This window comes from Dromiciops gliroides, chromosome 1 (assembly GCF_019393635.1).
Source record: "Dromiciops gliroides isolate mDroGli1 chromosome 1, mDroGli1.pri, whole genome shotgun sequence".
Taxonomy (NCBI): Eukaryota; Metazoa; Chordata; class Mammalia; order Microbiotheria; family Microbiotheriidae; genus Dromiciops; species Dromiciops gliroides.
In genome coordinates, this window is record NC_057861.1 from 101,494,954 (window position 1) to 101,513,802 (window position 18,849).

The window sequence follows — 18,849 nt, forward strand, 5'->3', positions numbered from 1 at the left end:
CTGTGTCTGAATAGCTTTGGTATTCAACTCTCTGAAGAGAATAAGAGAGGTGAATCAGCTCACTTTTATAGGTGATTGGTAGAGGCAGCTGATTCTCAGACTGTCATCAATAGGCAGTACCCATTACTGATATATGGAAAAAGCAGGAATGGTCACTTTCCATGAGGAGGTGCTCCCTGTGCTTTGCTTTAAATATTGAAACACACCCTTTAATTTATAAGGTTAATGGGAGAATTCCTCCAATTGATTAGTGATTCCCTGATGGACTCCACTTACACTCCAGTAGACCTGTGATCCCAATGATATGAGTATTCCCTCCAACTCTGCAAATTACAAGTCGTCTCTTCTTATTTCTCCTCTTCAATTCTTGTCCCTATCCTCCCAAGCTTGTGGCAGGGAGTGTGCCCAATGTGCAGGTGCCATATCTTGCTTGCTTTTGGCATCTAGAGGATACTAGTGGAGCATATTGGCTCTCCAAAATTGCCCCTCACACTTGCCACATGACCTGCCCATCTTTTGTACTCATACGTTTTTTATGACATCCTTTCTATCCTTTCTCAGTAATTCTTTGTAAAGTGTTCCACCTTCATCACACCCATCATGCAGCTCTCCATTGCCCTTTAGGTGATCGTGCATTTCTGTTCAGTATTTTCAGTCTTTTGTGTCCAGTAGCCGTCCAATAATACTGGTATTTAAAGGATCAGTCTTTACTTCTGGGAAGAGCTTGAGGTCATTTCCCAAAGGCAGTCCAGCCTGTTTTCTTCCTCCTGTTCAATTCCAGGCAGTGTCTGTCTATGATAACTACTTATGGATGAGCGCTGCAGGTTTCCCATAAAATTATGCCTGTGTCTGGCTGATGAGCAGTCTTTTTCCATGTGGTTTTTCATAGGTGGATAGTTGGACCACTTGGTTTTTCCTATGTGGATAGTTAGAGTGATTATGGATCTTCTTAGTTAAGAGGCTTTATAATGTGCTGGGTTTTGTATTGGAAGCAGGACAATGTCATCCACGAACAGGAGCATCTTGAAGACTTCCACCTGGTGTTCTTTTTTTTTTTTTTTTTTGGTGAGGCAATTGGGGTTAAGTGACTTGCCTAGGGTCACACAGTTAGTAATTGTTAAGTGTCTGGGGCTGAATTTGAACTCAGGTCCTCCTGAATCCAGGGCCAGTGCTCTATCCACTGCACCACTTAGCTGCCCCTCCACCTGGTGTTCTTAATTTTTTATGTGTCATGGACTCCTTTGGCAGTCTTGTGAAGCCTATGGACACCGTCTTAGAATAATATTTTTATGCATAAAAGAGGATTATAAATGGAACCAATTATATTGAAAAAACAGTTATAAAAAATTAAATTCTTAGACCAAAAATTGTTTTTACATGTAATTGGGGAGGGGGGGTGCATAAAACATTAAATAAATAATTTAAGGAAAAAGATGGTTTGCAAAAAAGGAAAAAAAGTCTTAGACCCCAGGTTAAAAACTTCTGATTTATACAAATTGTGTGAGTTAAAAAGAAGTAAAAAATAAAAAACTGCCCAGCAGCCCCTGTCCTGAGGAACTTTATAATCTTATTTGGGAGGCAAGACTTGTACACAGGAAACAATCAAAGCACAGTACAAGAGAATACCTAATCAAGACAAAATTATGTGGTTCAGATTACAAGTGCTAGCAAAATAAAGGAAGGGAGATCAATGTGGCTTGGAGCATTTTCAGAAGAGTTCATGAAAGGAAGCAAGACTTGATCTAGGTCCTGAAGGATAGCTGAAACTTAGAAGGGTAAAGAAGAAAAAGGGGAAGCTATATGAATGAGGAACAAGGAAAACATAAGTGTCTGAGAGTGGTTCAGAGGGAAGACAGCCTGACTTGTCATAAATTCAAGTATACACGTCTTATGGTTGTTTGGAAAGGGACCTTATTGTTTTATATTTAAGCCTAATTTTTTTTAATATAGTGGTGGTATTTTTGCCCCCCAGATTCCTTCAAAGGCCCAAACCATATATACTTCTGTAGGGAAGAGAGAAACACAGAGTCCTGTGTTCAAGCCCTGGCTCTTCTGCTCACTAGTGGCCTTCCAGTGTGGAGGCAAATCATATTGCCTTTCTAGGCTTCACTTTCCACATTTGTAAAATGAGGGGGTGGGGCTACATGCATGTTCCTACGATTCAGTAACATTTTTTTTACCCTATTTTCTCTTAGAGGAGAGCACAAAGGACAATGCTTAATACTATACTTGTCTTCACGTGTCCAATCTAAAAGATCTGAAAGAGAAAATGACAACCTACTATATTCCAGCTCTACTAAGCATAGCACCCTTCGGGGCCTTAATTTTTTCCTTAAATATTCGATTTCTGAGGTCCCTCCCAACATTAAGAAATACCTTAATGAAAATGTTTATATATGCAATATATTTCTTATACAACACCTAATAAAACATATGTTATAATATCAGGCATTATAATCTATTATAATAATATGTTCTATTGCAATATAATATATCACATATAAAATTTCTATAATCTATATGTTTTATTATATAATATACAAATCTCCATTCATATATAAAATACATATCACCTGCTGATTCTCTAGACATTAAAATGACTATTGGTAGTTTTTATAAAGAGTGTTTGGAAAGGCATTGAAATTAAAACCTGTATAAAGAGTACACACAATTAGATCCTCTGCTAATTTTTAAAGAATGGCATGACAAGGGAATAGAGACCCATCATCTATAGCTATAGCAAGACACCTCTAAACCAGGGGTCGACAAACTGTGACCCTTTGGCCCATCACCTATTTTTTGTACTGCCCATAGCTAAGAATGATTTTTATATTTTTAAATAAAGTTTTGTGCTTTTTCAAAATGTGAAAACCATTCTCAGCTTGCAGGATTTACAAAAGCAGGCTATATAGTTTGCCAACCCTTGATCTAGAGTATTTAAGTGACCTCTGTATTACAAATGGCTTACAAATGCATGTGTGCCCTTTTTTACACAACAGAATGGTTCCTAAGAAGTTGTGTAAATCACATTTTTATAAATGGAATTATGTTTCATATTTACACTGAGATCCCTGCTTGAATTCTAGTCACTAAAAATATTCAGAAAGAAAAGGCCTCAGTGAGAAATCAATAGTTAGAAATTGGAATCCCAGATTCTTTTTCAGCCAAACTTTACATGCTGAAACATTCAAATAAGTTTTGATTGTCTTTTGGCAGATGGTCTACTCAATTAATAATCTCAGGCTTTAGTAATAAATGAAAACTTTAAAAAAAAAACAATTTGTACACAACTATTTTAAGAGTTTGAAAAATGCTATTTTGAATAATCATGTTCCAAGTCAAATTTAGTATCAGATAATTCATCCCACAAACTTACTGTGTTCCTTCCTCAGATCTGTCTTATAAATCCATATCTTCCTTCAGGTTTCACCTCAGGTGCCAAGAAGACAGACACCTTCTCTTAGCTGCTGGCACTAGGTCCTAACTAGAACAACCTTGTATTAGTTCTCACTTAGGCACATGTACCGAACAGAATCTGAATTCCTTGAGGGCAAAAACTGGGTTTTTTGCCATTCTTCCAACAAATCTCCAGTATTTATTGCCTTCTCCATTAAAATGGAAGTTACTGCTTTTGAATATGTTTAGTGCCTAATAAATGTTTTTGAATTGAATAGCTATTGAAGCATGAGGATTCACCAGTTCATTCATTCATCAGCAGCTTTGAAATACCTACTTTGTACATGCACTGTACTAGAAACTAGGAAAGATATTTAGATAAATATGGGACGGCCCCTTTTATCAAACAGGTTACAATCTAGTTGGAATGAGGTTGCATGCACAGATAACTAAAACGCTAATTTTATGGTATAGATGCTGAATAAGAGGGGTGCTTTGAATGCACAACCCTGTAAAAAGATGAGGAAGAGGTAACAACTTGGGGAACCAGGAAGAATTTCATGGAAAAGGTGCACTTAAGTTTACAGAGTGCTCCTTTACAGCACTCCCTTCATACCATAAGTTAGAAATTCTAAATTCCACCAGAAAGTTCTGTACTTTAAAAAAAATAGTTCATCAGAGGGAGATGAGAAACACTTCTCCATTAAACCTATTAATTTGTAATCACTTGCAATTGTAAGACTGGAGATCCTAGGCATAATAATTGATCAATTAGTTTATTAAATTTTCCAACTGAGAGAGCAATGCTAATGGCTAGGCAGCATTGCTAATGTAAGAAAGGAAATGGAAACCAAGATTAATGTTTCAGTTATCTTCCAGTAGTGAATGGCACTTTGTAGACACCAGGCTGTGCATCGTTGGCTGGTGTTGCAGAGAAGACTAAATGTCTCTGAGGTCTTAGCTGAAGTTGAACATTTCCTTAGCCCAGGTTTTCTTATTGAAGACAGTTTTTAAAATTTGCATTTCTTTTTTACCAAAGGGTTTTTTTTTTCCTTTGTAAAAGGATTGAGAATGACTTTTCACCCCTTTCAGTAAAAAAATTGAGAGCTAAGAATTCTCTGAGAACCTGAAAAGAAAAACAAAAACAATACATCATCATTTAAAGTACCAAATTGCTGAATAGGTTGAATGACCTTCATTTTTCAAAATGCACAAATAATCATTGGTATTGGTTTTCTAGGCTATAAAGCTCATTAGTAGTTAATTTAGGACAGTTCATGCAGGGGTTTTTGGATTTGTTGCTTTCATCCTGCCCAAAATTAACAGACAAGTTCCAAAAAACAAAGCCTTGGGAAAATATTAAGAAATACGTTTTAAATAACTGCTTCTGTTAGCTGATACAAAGAACATGATTGGTTCTAAATGTTTGATATTCAGAAATCAACATTTAATTTAGAGCATTAACATTCTAAGGGCACAAAAGATCTGTCTTGAAGATGAAAAAATAGGATATTACAGTTTTCATTTCAGAACTTTAAGGTTGGAAGGGACTCCAAAGTTCATTTTGTGTGTGTTTTGAAGCATGAGTCCCTTCTGTAACAATCCCAACAAGGACTCGTTTGGACTTTCTTTGAAAATCTCCACTTCAGATGTAGGGAGGAGCTCTCTATTGCAGTATGAAACCCATTCCATTTGTGAACAACTCTAATTAATTATCAGGAATTTTTTTCTTATATTGAGTTGAACTCTACCTTCTAGTGCCTCCATTCCACAGGTCTCAGTGCTATCTTTTTACTACCAAGTAGAACAAGTTTGATAAAACATTGAAGTTTTGGGAAGGAAATAAGGGCATCTATTTATAACACACAGATTCTCTTCAGGGTGTGGAGAGAAGGGAGGAGTAGTACACAGATGTTATAGATATACCATTTTAAACTATTCAGATGCAGGGAATATGTTGAGGGGGTGTTATTAGGGAAAAGAGAAAATATTTTTTCTGAGAAAAGGGAGCCTGTTTTAAGAGTTTAACCAAGGAGTGTTTAGAAATGTATTTACTTTCTTTGGGTGGGATGAAATTGGCAAAGGTACATAATTCTAAATTCATATATACATATGTGTGTGCATGCATTCTAGTAGAATTCATATGAATTTGTTAGATTTAAAATGTATTGTTAGTTTTCTTTGTCATTGGACCTTGTTTAATCCTATGCCTAATTCTTTAATGTCCCCCCTTTTTTTTTTATCAGACTATCTACATAAGATTCTACTTCTGTAAAAAGAATCTGTATCTCTTAAAGAATGTTAGGACTGGGGCAGCTAGGTGGCGCAATGGATAAAGCACCGGCCCTGGATTCAGGAGGACCTGAGTTCAAATCCAGCTTCAGACACTTGACACTTACTAGCTGTGTGACCCTGGGCAAGTCACTTAAAACTCATTGCCCCACAAAAAAAAGAAAGAAAGAAAAGAAAAAAAAGAAAGAAGAAGAATGTTAGGACTGGAAAAAACTTGGAGATCCTTTACTCCAATTATCACTAGGTGGCACAGTGGATAAAGCATTGGCCCTGGATTCAGGAGGACTTGAGTTCAAATGCAGCCTCAGACACTTGACACTTACTAGCTGTGTGACCTTGGGCAAGTCACTTAACCCTCATTGGCCCACCAAAAATTAAAAATAAAAATAGAGTGATACCAGCTGATGAGGATCTTTCTTTTGGAAATCCTTGACTCCCTCATTCCCTTTACCTATTACAGCCCTCTAACAACTGCCAATATCCAGGTTGAATACATAACCCAAACTTGAAAAACTCTATGAAAACTAGAGGACAATAACTCTGATTACAGCAATTCCTCATTTCTTTATGGCCTTCTTGAATTCCCCATGTTACCAAAGCTGTTCCGCCAAGTGATAGAGCTGGAGAGAATCAAGGACATATTTTCTCCATAGAAAATTCTTCAATAAGAATTATTCAGGCTAACTGTTCCTACATGCCATGTGTTCACTTTTCATGTAGTGTATGCCTCAGCTCTCATCCATGCTAATAGAACAGAGTAGCAATATGGTTGATTCACAATATTCAATACAGAAACAATTTTATTCTGAAGCAAAATTACACACACACACACACACACACACACACACACACACACTTCTTAAATACTTTTTGTCTGGGCTGCTGTTAAAGTTCTTTTGTATTTTTAGAAAACATATAGATTGGACCAGAGGTGGGAAGTCATCTGGACAATAAATAGATGTTTAGCTTGCATGCTTTATATACCAGTGGTTAATCAGTAACTGATTTTACTTCCTATATCATCTACTTTCACCTTTCCAACATTAAGAAGAGATATGTTTATTTTTTAAAAAGCAAAAGAAGAAACTGGTACAAAGAAGCCTTCCCCTGGTTTTATTTTTAGTTATCACTGGATAGAAATCTTTAAACTGTGTTTCTGTTTGGTTTGGGAGAGTTGGGGTATTTTTGGGAGGGGGTATTCATGTTTCCTACATGAAAGTTCATGAACCACTTTAGTAAGACTGAAATATTTTCAGAATGTTTCTTAAATGAGCTTTTAAAAATTCTACTTTGTTTCAGGTTGGGGGATGGGCTTTTGGGATGAATTCCTCCAAATCTATTGAATGCTGTTTTTTTAGTTCATAGGGAGAAAATATGGCATATCTAAGGAATGAAAAATAAAATGGGTTGTTTATTTTAAGGGTGTTTTCAATATGCATTAGTAAGAGGGTGCTACATACAATCATTGGGGAATTTTTAAAAAATTAATTCTCTTTTCAAATTCTTTGCTTTTTCTTTCCTCTGTTGCTTCTGCCTTTCCCGATCGAAGTCTAGGAGAGTAAGTCAATACTTTTTGTGAGCCTTTATTTTTTTCTATTGATATTTCTGTCATCAAATCTCTTATTCTTTTATGAAAGATTGTTATTCTGTTTATTGCATTTTCCCTAAGGATATTTGTATTAATTCAATGGTGGGGGAAAATGCTGTTATAGCATCAATCCAGATGTCGATGTAAAATTATACTTATTTATAGATGTGTAAATTATGCATATGGAATTCTTGCAGTCATTGAATCATAGTGTTTTCAAGCCAGAAGGGAGCTTAGGTATCAGTTATTCCAACTCTTCTGCGAGAAACATTAGGCATTAAAAGGCTTGTAAAGTCAGGCCTGGAGCCTATGTTTCCTCACTCTCTATCCATATCTATGCTCATTCTACCATATCATAACAGGCTATGCATTTGGGTTTATCCCCTTTATGTATTTAGTCTTTCGTTCCTTCAACATTCAACAAACATTTATTGCTTAATTATTGCCTACTGTGTTCAGAGCATCACATTAGGCCCTGAAGGAACTGTCAAGTTCAGATAAAATACAGTTCTTGCCCTCTTGGCACTCATGGTACAGTAGTAGACTTCTCACAAAATGATGGAATGTTAGAATTTGGAAAGACCTTAGAAATCATCCAGTCTAACTCCCTTCATTTCCTAGCCAAGGAAACTGAGACCCATAGGGGGAATTAATTTGCCCGGTGCCACACAAATAATAAGTAACAAACAAAGTGAGGACTTGAATGCAGATCTTCTAACTCCAAACCTAGAGTTTTGTCTCTATCCTTTGGAATGATATTCCTTTGCCATTGTATTCAAACTTATTGCCAACTTTCATCTAGAAAGCACCATCGATAAGCCAACAAAAATAGTTCTTTCACCTTCTGTTGTGAACTCATATTTGTGTTTCTTGTTTTTAAAGGCTTTTTTACAAAAGAGAATAATATCTAAATGTCTCTTACAGCTTCATTAGTTGTGAAACATGATTTTGTGGTAAAGATTCTGAACACTTGACTCGATTCACTTTGACTTTGAGTCATTGTTTCACTAAAAATAGCTTTTGTAATAGGATATTGTTGGGGCAGCTAGATGGCACAGTGGTTAAAGCACCGGCCCTGGATTCAGGAACAAATCCGGCCTCAGACACTTAACACTTACTAGCTGTGTGACCCTGGGCAAGTCACTTAACCCCCATTGCCCCGCAAAAAAAAAAACAACACAAACAAACAAAAAATAGGATATTGTTTGGGGAAGGAGAAATAATTTTTTTATTTTAAAGACATATTTAAATTCATAACATTTTTCAGTGGCCCTTTGAAATTTTGCCAGCCCCTTTTCTATTTGACACATACAGAAATGGTGTTTGCAATGCCAAACAAGCATGAAAAGTCTAAAATATAGAATTACTGCTATATATTTTCTTTTTAATTTATAGAGAAATGGAACATGTCCAACACAGAGTGATTAAGGCTCTAGATTGGAAATCAGGGACCTGGTTTCATGTCAGTGAATCAGTCAACAAGCTAAGGGAGGACTTTTTGTATACCACACATTGTACTAAGGGCTGAGGATAGAAAGAAAAGCAAAAGATAGTTTCTGCTTTCAAGGAGCTTACTGTATAATAGAGGACACAACATGTAGAAAAACTTTGTACAAAAAGGATATATGCAGAATATATTGGAGATAATTAGAGATAACTGAGAGAGGTCTTCCTCTCATCATTGCTTTCCTTCATAGAACACTTTATAATTTATAAATTGCTTTTCTTATAACAGCCCTGTGAAATAAGTAGGGTGAGGATTGTTGATATTGAACATTATTGATTATCCTTTTTAGATGAAAACTTAGGGTTCCAGAAGTTCAGGGACTTATCCAAGGACACATAACAGGTGGCAGATCCAGTTCTTGAACCCAAGCCTAGTTATTCCTAGCCGACTAATCTTTCTACACAAACATGATGCCCTAAACTTGGGCCAGGCAAACTTCCCTCTCTGGTTCTCAATTTTATTATCTGGAAAATAAGTAGGTTTGACCGGATGCTACAATCTCTAACGTCTTTTCCAGGCCTAACAATCAATATGTCTATGTTTAACATGGAGTTGGTGGGTATGTAATAGCTTAACATAGGGTGTCAAAACATCGTGAGTTGTTGATAATTTTTCTTTTTCATTGTTTCTTCCTGCATAGGATTCCCAGAGCAGGCAAGGAGGGTACAGTATGCATCAACTTCAGGGCAATAAGGAATATGGCAGTGAGAAGAAGGGTTATCTGCTAAAGAAGAGTGATGGGTATGTATGAGTAGTCATTGTGTATTTGTTTGTGTATGTGTGTATGTTACAAATCTCATCGAGTTTTACTTTGATATGTCAGTGGATCTGTGGTTATGCAAATCAGAGCCCTTCCACACCTTTTCATCCTGTATGATTTTATATTTTTTTTATCCATGTCTCCTTATAGATTTTCTGCAAGGCATCCACTTTCCATCTTGGGATCCTTACTACATGTTCTTCACACACACACACACACACACACACACACACACAGTTTTTAAGCTTGTTAGAATAGTTGATTATCTTTACCCTTATCAATATGTATTGTCCTAAAGTAAATTATTATGGTTGAGAGGACTGAATGACTGAAAGAGTATTGGTAGGTACAATGACAAAACAGGAAGTTTAGGAACAGAGATTTTTAAAAATCCATTAATTAATTTATTTTTTATTGAATTTTAAGTTCCATACTATCTCCCTCTCTTCATAGGACATGAGTCCATACACCATCCTCTTTGTTTTCCCCTGGACATTCTCCAGCATGTAAATGTACTGAATCCATGGCATCCAGACATGAACACAGTATTCTAGATGAGGTCTCTTGAGGGCAGAGTATAGTGGAATGATCATTTCTATATTCCCGGTAGCTATGGTTCCCTTAATGCACCCCAAGAGTAAATTGGATTTTTTTGGCTGCCATATCACATTGCTGACTCATTGAGCTTGTAGTCCAATAAAACTGAAGAACTTTTTCTGAGCCCAACTGCTTTCCAACCATGCCTCCTGCATCTTGTACTTATGAAGTTGATTTTTTTTTGCCAAGTTAAAAACAAGGGACACTTTATATCTATCCCATCTGAATTTTATCTTACTAGATTCATCTTCATACTGTAGCCTGTCTGTCATCTAGGGGGTTGACAAATCAGGACTTAGTATCCTCTGCAAATTTAAAGAGCATGGCATCTGTGCCTTTACAAGGCACTGATTAAAAAATGTTAGATTGCATAGGGCAAAACACCAATCCCTGGGATACACCACTAAAGACCTCCCATACTGACTTAGCAGTTAAGCCATCCAACTAATTGTGAACTCATCTAGTTGAATTAACTAGGCCTCATTTCTCCAGTTTCTCTACCATAGTATGAAGTACTTTATCAGAAGCTTTTCTAAAATCTAAACTAATTATATCTATAGAATTTCCCCAAACCACTTGTCTCCTTGGCCTGTACTTGATAAACCCATAACAGCCCTTTTTCATTACTGATTCTCTATCTAGGTATTCACTACCTTTTCTTCAATGATCTGTTCTAGTCTTCTAAGTGCCTCCATTTTGGTTTCTTCAGACAGATCCCATTTTTCTTTTTCATTGGAACTGTTTCCCCTTTGTCTTCAGAATTTCATTCATGAGCATCTCCCATTCTTCCTGGAATGATTCTCCCTGTAGCTCTTTATTCATGCAAACCTACCTATCTTTCTCTGAACCCATTAAAATATGCTTTCCCACAATCTAGGTTATGTGTCAGAATATGCCTTGATTTCCTCTCCTCTATCACAAATTATAGGAGTAAATGCTCACTCCTCTCCAGAGTTCCCATTATTCCCATTCTCAGCAACCAGTGTCTCCCTGTTAGTGAGAATTAGATCCAGAATGGAATCTCCCTTTGTGGGTCTCTTCATATTTTGAAATGTGACTTGCCCTATCACTAAGGCAAGTCAAGAAGCTATTAGCTATTTTGCTTTTGGTAAAGAAAGAGCTCCAGCTGATGTTGGAATAAATGGATTCTTCCATAGCTATTATATTATGTTTTTTGTGCCAGGCATGCTATTTTTTCCCCAAACTCTTCCTCTTTATGTCCAGGTGGTCAGTGATATTTTCTAATGTTAAATCACTCCCATTCTCCTCCCATTGATCTTCACCTAGCTATTCTCCATCATTCTCTCTTTCTCTGTCCCACATGGTTCTTGGATTTCCTCATATAATCATACTATAAGAAAGAACAAACCTGTTGCATTCTCTAAATGAAATTGAAAAAAATAAAATGTATATAGTAATGGTTTTATAGGGCTTTTAAAAATAATCACATGTAATATGAAATTATTTTAGTTATTTATAAAACATTTCATTAAAGTAATGTATCATCCCCATGTCAATAATAGGGCTTACTGACATGGTCCATTAATGTTTCTGTTTAAGTGATAGGGAAAATGTAAGGTGCTAGATTGGTCACTTTCCCATATGTACAAATATGGAGGACCCTCTAATTCCATTCAAACCATGAGTACAAGGATTAATGAAAATAAATAGACCTCTGCCCATGTAAAAATTTCTTTTGAAGTTGTCAGAACAAAGTTTTCAAATTCTGTTTGTTTCACACGTATTTATTGTCTTTTATGTTCAATTTATAAGTATTCATAGGTAGCTTTACATCGAAAAAAATAGTAATTCTCTTTTCAGTAACTTGACATTTCATATTGTTTTAAAAGTTTCCAAATATTTGTTGTGACATATATGTGATCTCTGGATCCGTAGGAAAGTAGACTACTTTCTCAGAATAATTGAATGAATGAATATAAATGAGCATTATTTAGCTCTTATCACCTGCCAGACACAGTGCTAAGTAATACCCCTGAGACAATGTTCTCTCTCTAGCCCCTGTCTTTTATATTGTACTTCATGGCTTATTTTAATACTTGTCACCTATGATAATAAAAGAAAAACTATAGTGAAATGTTTTTTAGAAAATATTGTAGAGTATAGCTCTGTCTGAAAGTAAATTAGCTAATTTTCCTCCTATTGTTGATGATAAATTATAGCTTTGCTTGATTCATTTTTAGGCTTCGGAAAGTATGGCAGAGAAGAAAGTGCACTGTAAAAAACGGAATTCTGACCATATCACATGCAACAGTAAGTTAAACATTCTTAGTTTGCTCTAGCTCTTTTATCGTATTTCCTATCTGAAACACTGTCGGTATGCAAAGGTATTATGATGTAACCACCCTCAAATTCAATATTAAAATATTAGTTTAGAGACAATTGGAAACCATTCTGCTTAGGGCATTATTGATAGAAGCAGGATGATTAGTTCACATTCTGTGTATATTTTGTCTTCTTGAAATTTCCCTCTACATTTTGTTTGTTTCTTTGTTTATTTTAATTAGATCTTCTATTCTTTGACTTCCTTATCCAGTGCCTAGGCTTCTGATATATGGTACCATATATAACCTACTTGACACCAAGAAGTGGTCTACCTGATAGTTTTAGCAGAATATATTCATTTCACAGATTGCAATGCCTATCTCACATCTCCCTCCCCACTCCAATCCATCCTCTATTCAGCCTAAAGCGTAGAACCAACCATGTCAACATTCTCCCTTCCTTTTCTGCCTCCTGCCTCAGTAAATTCCATTGGTTCCCTATTGCCTCTAGGATCAAATACAAAATTCTGTTTGGCATTCAAAGGCCTTCATCATATAGACCACTCCTACCTGTGGAGTATTCTTACACTTCACTCCCTGACACTTACTCTTTGATCTATTGATATTGGCCTCCTGGCTGTTCCATGAACAAGACCCTCCATCACTGGGGTCTGAGCATTTCTTTCTGGATGTTCCCCATGCCAGGAATGCTTTCTCTCCTCCACTCTGCCCTGGCTTCCTTTAATCACAAACTAAAATCTCATCTTTTACTACAAGCCTTCCCAATGTCTCATTTTTTGTTTGTTTTTGGGTTTTGGTTTGGTTTAGTTTGGTTTTTTGTGGGGCCATGAGGGTTAAGTGACTTGCCCAGGGTCACACAGCTAGTAAGTATCAGGTGTATGAGGCCAGCTTTGAACTCAAGTCCTCCTGAATCCAGGGCCAGTGCTTTATCTATTGCGCCACCTAGCTGCCCCCTCCAAGGTCTCTTAATTCTAGTGCCTTGCCTCTGTTATTTCCTATTATATGGTCAAACCATGGATAATGTTGAAATATAAAAGTATGGTTTTGCTAACCATGTTACTCTCCTTCTCATTAAACTTCAGTGGCTTTCTATTACCTATAGTATCAAATATAGATTTCTCTCTTAGATATTTAAAGTCCTCAACAACCCAGCTCCAAACTACCTTTTAGAGCCTTATCATATATTGCTATCCCTTCATGCTCCCTCCTCTGTGGTCAAACTGGCTTTCTAGTTGTTGCTCACACACATCATCTCTCATCTTCATGGCTTACATGGGGTACTCCCCTATTTAACTCCTGAGTGACTTCCTTTTCACTTCTACTTCTTGGAATATCTAGCTAGTTTCAGAGTTCAATTCAAATATCAACTCTTTATCTGATCCTCCACCTATCTGTTAATGCTTCCCCACTTCCCTAAAATGGCCTGGACACTATTTTTGCCACTAGAATTATATTGCACATATTTATATGTCTTCATTGTTTTCTCCTAAAATATGTATGCTCCTTGAGGTCAGTTATTATTTCATTTTTGGTTTTTTATTCTCAGCACCTAGCACAATGCCTGACACATAGTAGGAGCTCAACAAATTTGTATGTTGTTTAATTTACATCATTCTTGAAATAAAAGTTCTTATGATCACAGAATCTTGGAGTGGAGCCCTTACCATGCCTGCCACATGGCATAAGCTAAAACCCTCAGAGACTACCTAGGTCAGTCCATATCTGAAAAGGTATAACCATCATATCACACCCAACAAAGGATAATTGCACTTCTGCTTGAAGACTTCTAGTGAAGGAAGAAGCCCCACTATATCTTAGGGCAGCCCATTTCACCTTTAGGCCAGATTCAATTGTTAGGGAGTTATTTTTGTTCTCCATCAACTTAACTTCATTGCTCCTAATTCTGCCTTCTGGAGAGAAGTAGAACAATTCTAGTCCTTCTTTCATATGAGGGCCTTTAAGAATTTCAACACAGCTATCATATCTCCCCATTGCCTTCTCTTCTGCAGCATAACCATCTCCACTTCCATTGATTTACTTCTTGTAACTTGAACTCTAGACCTTTCACTATTGTACTTAGATGCCTCTGGACACTGCCCCATGTGGACCACACATGTAAAAATTTTAAATAGGGAGGGAGGAGCAAATAATGATAATAATCACCTCCACTCCAGTTAAAGTGCCCCAGAAAAATGCTCACCGGCTCTCACTTGTAGGCCTCAGGCTAACTGTGGAAAAGCCCTCCAGATTGTATTGAGGTTGCACAAGAATCTTATTTGGATGAACTGAGGAAAGTTGGCTGTGCCTGGGGTCCTTTGTTAATTTCCAAGCTAGTTTGAACCTCATTTATTCAGGAGATTTGGAGGAAGTATATTCCAGTATGTCCCTGAGTAGCAAAGATAGGACTGAGCAGTGGCAGGGAAAGGTGATTCTCAAGAGGATCATCTGCTCTATAGTCATTTTTGGAAGAAAGGATATCTCTTGATTTCTCCCAAGGCAAGGGAGATCCTGAGAAGAGGCCAGCTCTCCCAAACTTCCCTTTCTGGTAATTGTCTGTCCACTTGTCTGTTCATAGACACTATGATATAATCTGCTATTTTGTTACTCAAATATTTCTAGTAAATTGAATTGAGCTTCATCTGGAAAGTGGCTAAGGGTTAACTAGAGAAACATATAAATGTAAAATTGGGCAGAGACCCTAACCTCTGCCTAAATGTTAGGAATTTTACTATTTAGGAGCTTAGAACTACTGCGACTAAACTCATAACCTTTCTTCTAAAACAAACACCCTAAAGCCAAAGAGGAGGGTACCAAATGAACCTTATATTTGCCATTATATTGCTTTGTAGGCTTGAAATAAGCTAATTTTTCTAAAAAATGTTTGCAGTTATATAGAATGAATGAATGAAAAGATTTTATTATCCAGGCACTGTGATAAGCACTAGATTTAAAGAAACAGTATCTGCCCTCCAAGAAGCTTACATTGTAATAACAGAAGACAGCAAATTTAGGGAACTAGGGAGAAGTACTTTGTTCTAGGGAGGTATAAAGCAGTCAGGGAGTCTAATCCGATATATAGACTAGATTATAGTGAGATGGGCTGGTTGAATAGGTAGAAGGGATATCATACTAAAGAATGGTGTTCTCTAAAGGGGCAGCCTATAGATGATATAGGAGGCTAAGGGTACTAGTTTATACATATTCAGTCAATAGTCAACTGGCCTTTGGGTAGGAGCTCCAAAGATATATGGATTAACTTCCTTAGGGATTGGAGCCTGGATTCTGAAAGACCAAGGTGTAAAGGTTCAGGTCTCAGGTATGGTATAGGAGGATGCTGGTCCACCTGGAGAGAAGCAGGTCATTGGTAGCAGGTAGATTGTAAGATGACCTGGCTGGCTGGCTGGCTGGCTGGCTGGCTGAGATATGAAACTTGAAACGTGAATAAAAATTGACTATCCGTAACCTTGGTTCTTAGAGAACAACTTAAAAATTTTGGCTGATCTAATCTAGACTTTTCTTTCATTGTATTACATAACAACGACTGTCATACTGTTTTCTGAATTTTAAAGGTGGCCAAAGGAATTAATTTGCTAATGTGATTTTAGGCTGCATAATCGAAGTATAATTTGCAGAATGCAAGAGGTGACCAAAGTTGTGAGAAGATGTTAATGACATAACATCTCTCCTAGATTTTCCTTTCTCTTCTCTGACACTGCCACCACCCTGGTGAGTGTCCTCATCACCTCATGCCTGAACTTCTTCATAGCCTATTAGTTGGTCTCCTCGCCTTAAATTTCTTTCCACACCAGTCCCTCCTCCATTCAGCTGTCAAAGTGATCTTCCTAAAGTACCAGTCTAACCATATTAGCTCCTAAATGCCCACCCTTCCCTAACCCTATCCCCATACACACAGTAAACTGCAGTGGCTCCCTGTCACCTCCAGGATCAAATATACAATCCTCTAGTATTGAAAGCTCTTCATAATTTGCCTTCTGCCACCCCAGCCTTACCAGTCTTCTTTTACACCTTGCTACCCTTTCATACGGAGATCCAGTGGCAAGAGCCCCTTGCTGTTCCTTACACAAGATACTCCATCTCCTAACTCCTGCCATTTTCACCAACTATCCCATTCTTGGAATGCTCTTCTTGCTCATTTCTAGATCTTGACTTCCTGTGCTTCCTTCAAGTCTCAGCAAAAATCACACCTTCCAGAGGAAGCTTTTCCCATTCCCTCTTAATTCTAGTGCCTTCCCTCTGTTGATTATTTCCAATTTAACCTGGCTGTAGCATGTTGTTTCCCACATTAGACTGTGTGCTCCTTGAGAACTGGTACTGTTTCTGTTTGTTATTGTTGGGGATTTTTGCCTTTCTTGGTGTCCCCAGCACCTAGCACTGTGCCTGGCACATAGTAGGCACTTAATAAATTAACTGACCAATACCAACAGAGATTGACATAACATAAAGCACTTTATATGAGTTATCTCATCTGATTCCCCTAAAAATTCCATGAGGTATTTTGGGTAGGACAGTTAGTATGGGTGGGTAATATAGTTATTATTATCCACTTTATCCTATAGACTATTTATCTCATCACAGACAATTCCAGAAATGAGATTCACACCTAAAGCTTCCTTACTACAAATCTAGAATCCTATCCACTATACCATTTGAAAGGTTGTCATATGGAAAGAAGGTTGTTCTTGTTGGCCTCAGGTGGATAATTATAAAGTTATGCTATTGTAAGTTACTCAAAACCTAGAACCATTCTCAGAATTGAATGGTACCTTAAAAGTAACTATCTCGTCCAGCTTGTTTTTGATGATGAATCTCCAGTACAGTATTCCTGAATAATTGTCATCCAGATACTACTTGAACACTGTGTGTTTTGGGAACAGATCTTATTTAAATTATGTCAAAATCTTCCTTCTACAACAATAGCCCTTTGAATACTTGAAGACTCCAAACATACTTTAGCTAAGTCGTTTCCTCTCCAAACTGGCAATCTAAAAGCATAACCACTTAAATTAATATGCCAAGTGATATAACAAACTGACTTTTTTTGTGTGGATATGTGTGCCTTTTTTGTGTGCCTTATGTCTAATACTGTTATCCTGGTATTATAAAAAAACAGTAGCTAAGAAAGTACTAGTTTGGAGGGACATTTCTTGTATTGGATGTCTTGTGTAAACATCAATATATATGGTTCACCAAATTAAATTTCAAAACTTGTATAATGTCAGAGTTGAGAGGGATCAGCATCCCTCTTCTCCAATCCAAAGAAAGAAAGAGAATCCCTTCTAATTCAAGTAGTCATCAAACCTTTGCTTGAAGACCTCTAAGTAGGAACCCGCTATATCCTAAGACAACCCTTTCCACTATTTTCAGGTCTCCTTGTTACAAATTTTCTTTCCTTAGGTCAAATCCAAATTTGCCTCTTTCCGTTTTTTAGACATTGCTCCTACTTTAACCCTGTATGGCAAACAAGTCTTTATACTTCTTTAGAATGACAAGCTTTCATATACACTGTGGGTAGAGGGCCATCTACCTCCCAGGATTATGGTGAGGACCAAACGAGATATAATTGTAAAGCACTTAGCACAGTGCCTGACACAGTAAGAACTATATAAATGTTAGCTATTAAACTCTGGGGGATTCCCAAAGCCCCTTATCTCTTTTAAACTACAGCAGTTGGATCTGCTGTGTTTTGAGAATTGTTGATGATTCCACAAGTAACATTTTCAGTCATGGTATTATAGAGTGAGAATACCACAGTCAGAATAGTGGCCTGGTATGATTATAGAACCCTTATTCTCCTTCCTCCCCTCATTCTTTTGAGTACAATTTTGCCTCTAAAATTTAATATTCTGCCTGAGTCTCCTTTCTGACTTTTGCAGCTGTGGACAGAGCTGCAGCTGCTTCAATGCCTTAAATAAATCTTCTGCTTATCGAGGCATTTGTTATTGCAAAGTCATCTGGAGGCAGATTTTCCTTCTAGAAGATACTAAGGCAGCTTTTTCCTTCTTCCTCTTTGAAAGATTCTCTTATTTTTACATTTAACCTACTAGCCCAGAGCATTCTGGTCTTCAGTCCTTTCCTGAAGCACATACGTGCTGTGATGCTGTCAGACTTTATTAGCTCACTAGGGCCAGATCTAGAGAGCATTTGAGGTGGAAATTCCCCAGAAATGTCTCCACTGCTGCTCATCACTCTATTAAGGACTTTCTATTTGAGAAGCTAATTTTTCAGACCCAATATACACAAGTAAGAACTTTCTGAAGGAGATTACAGAATGCTTTTATTTGGGAGTTTTCACATGAGCATACTAATTTCCTTTCGCTAGAGGAAAACATTTTCCTATAATTGTGTATAATATGATATGCTTCACTTTGCCTTTTGCAATGTTATA

The 18,849-nt window shown here is 37.1% G+C and overlaps 1 protein-coding gene across 1 annotated transcript in view; it reads left to right on the forward strand.

Moving 5' to 3' along the window:
- Positions 1 to 18,849, forward strand: part of ASAP1 (ArfGAP with SH3 domain, ankyrin repeat and PH domain 1) — a 375,367-nt gene that overhangs the window by 264,759 nt on the left and 91,759 nt on the right. Inside the window, 3 exon segments of the mRNA XM_043965620.1 lie at positions 7,238 to 7,246; positions 9,424 to 9,524; positions 12,342 to 12,411. Of these exon segments, the coding sequence (XP_043821555.1) occupies positions 7,238 to 7,246; positions 9,424 to 9,524; positions 12,342 to 12,411 (180 nt within the window).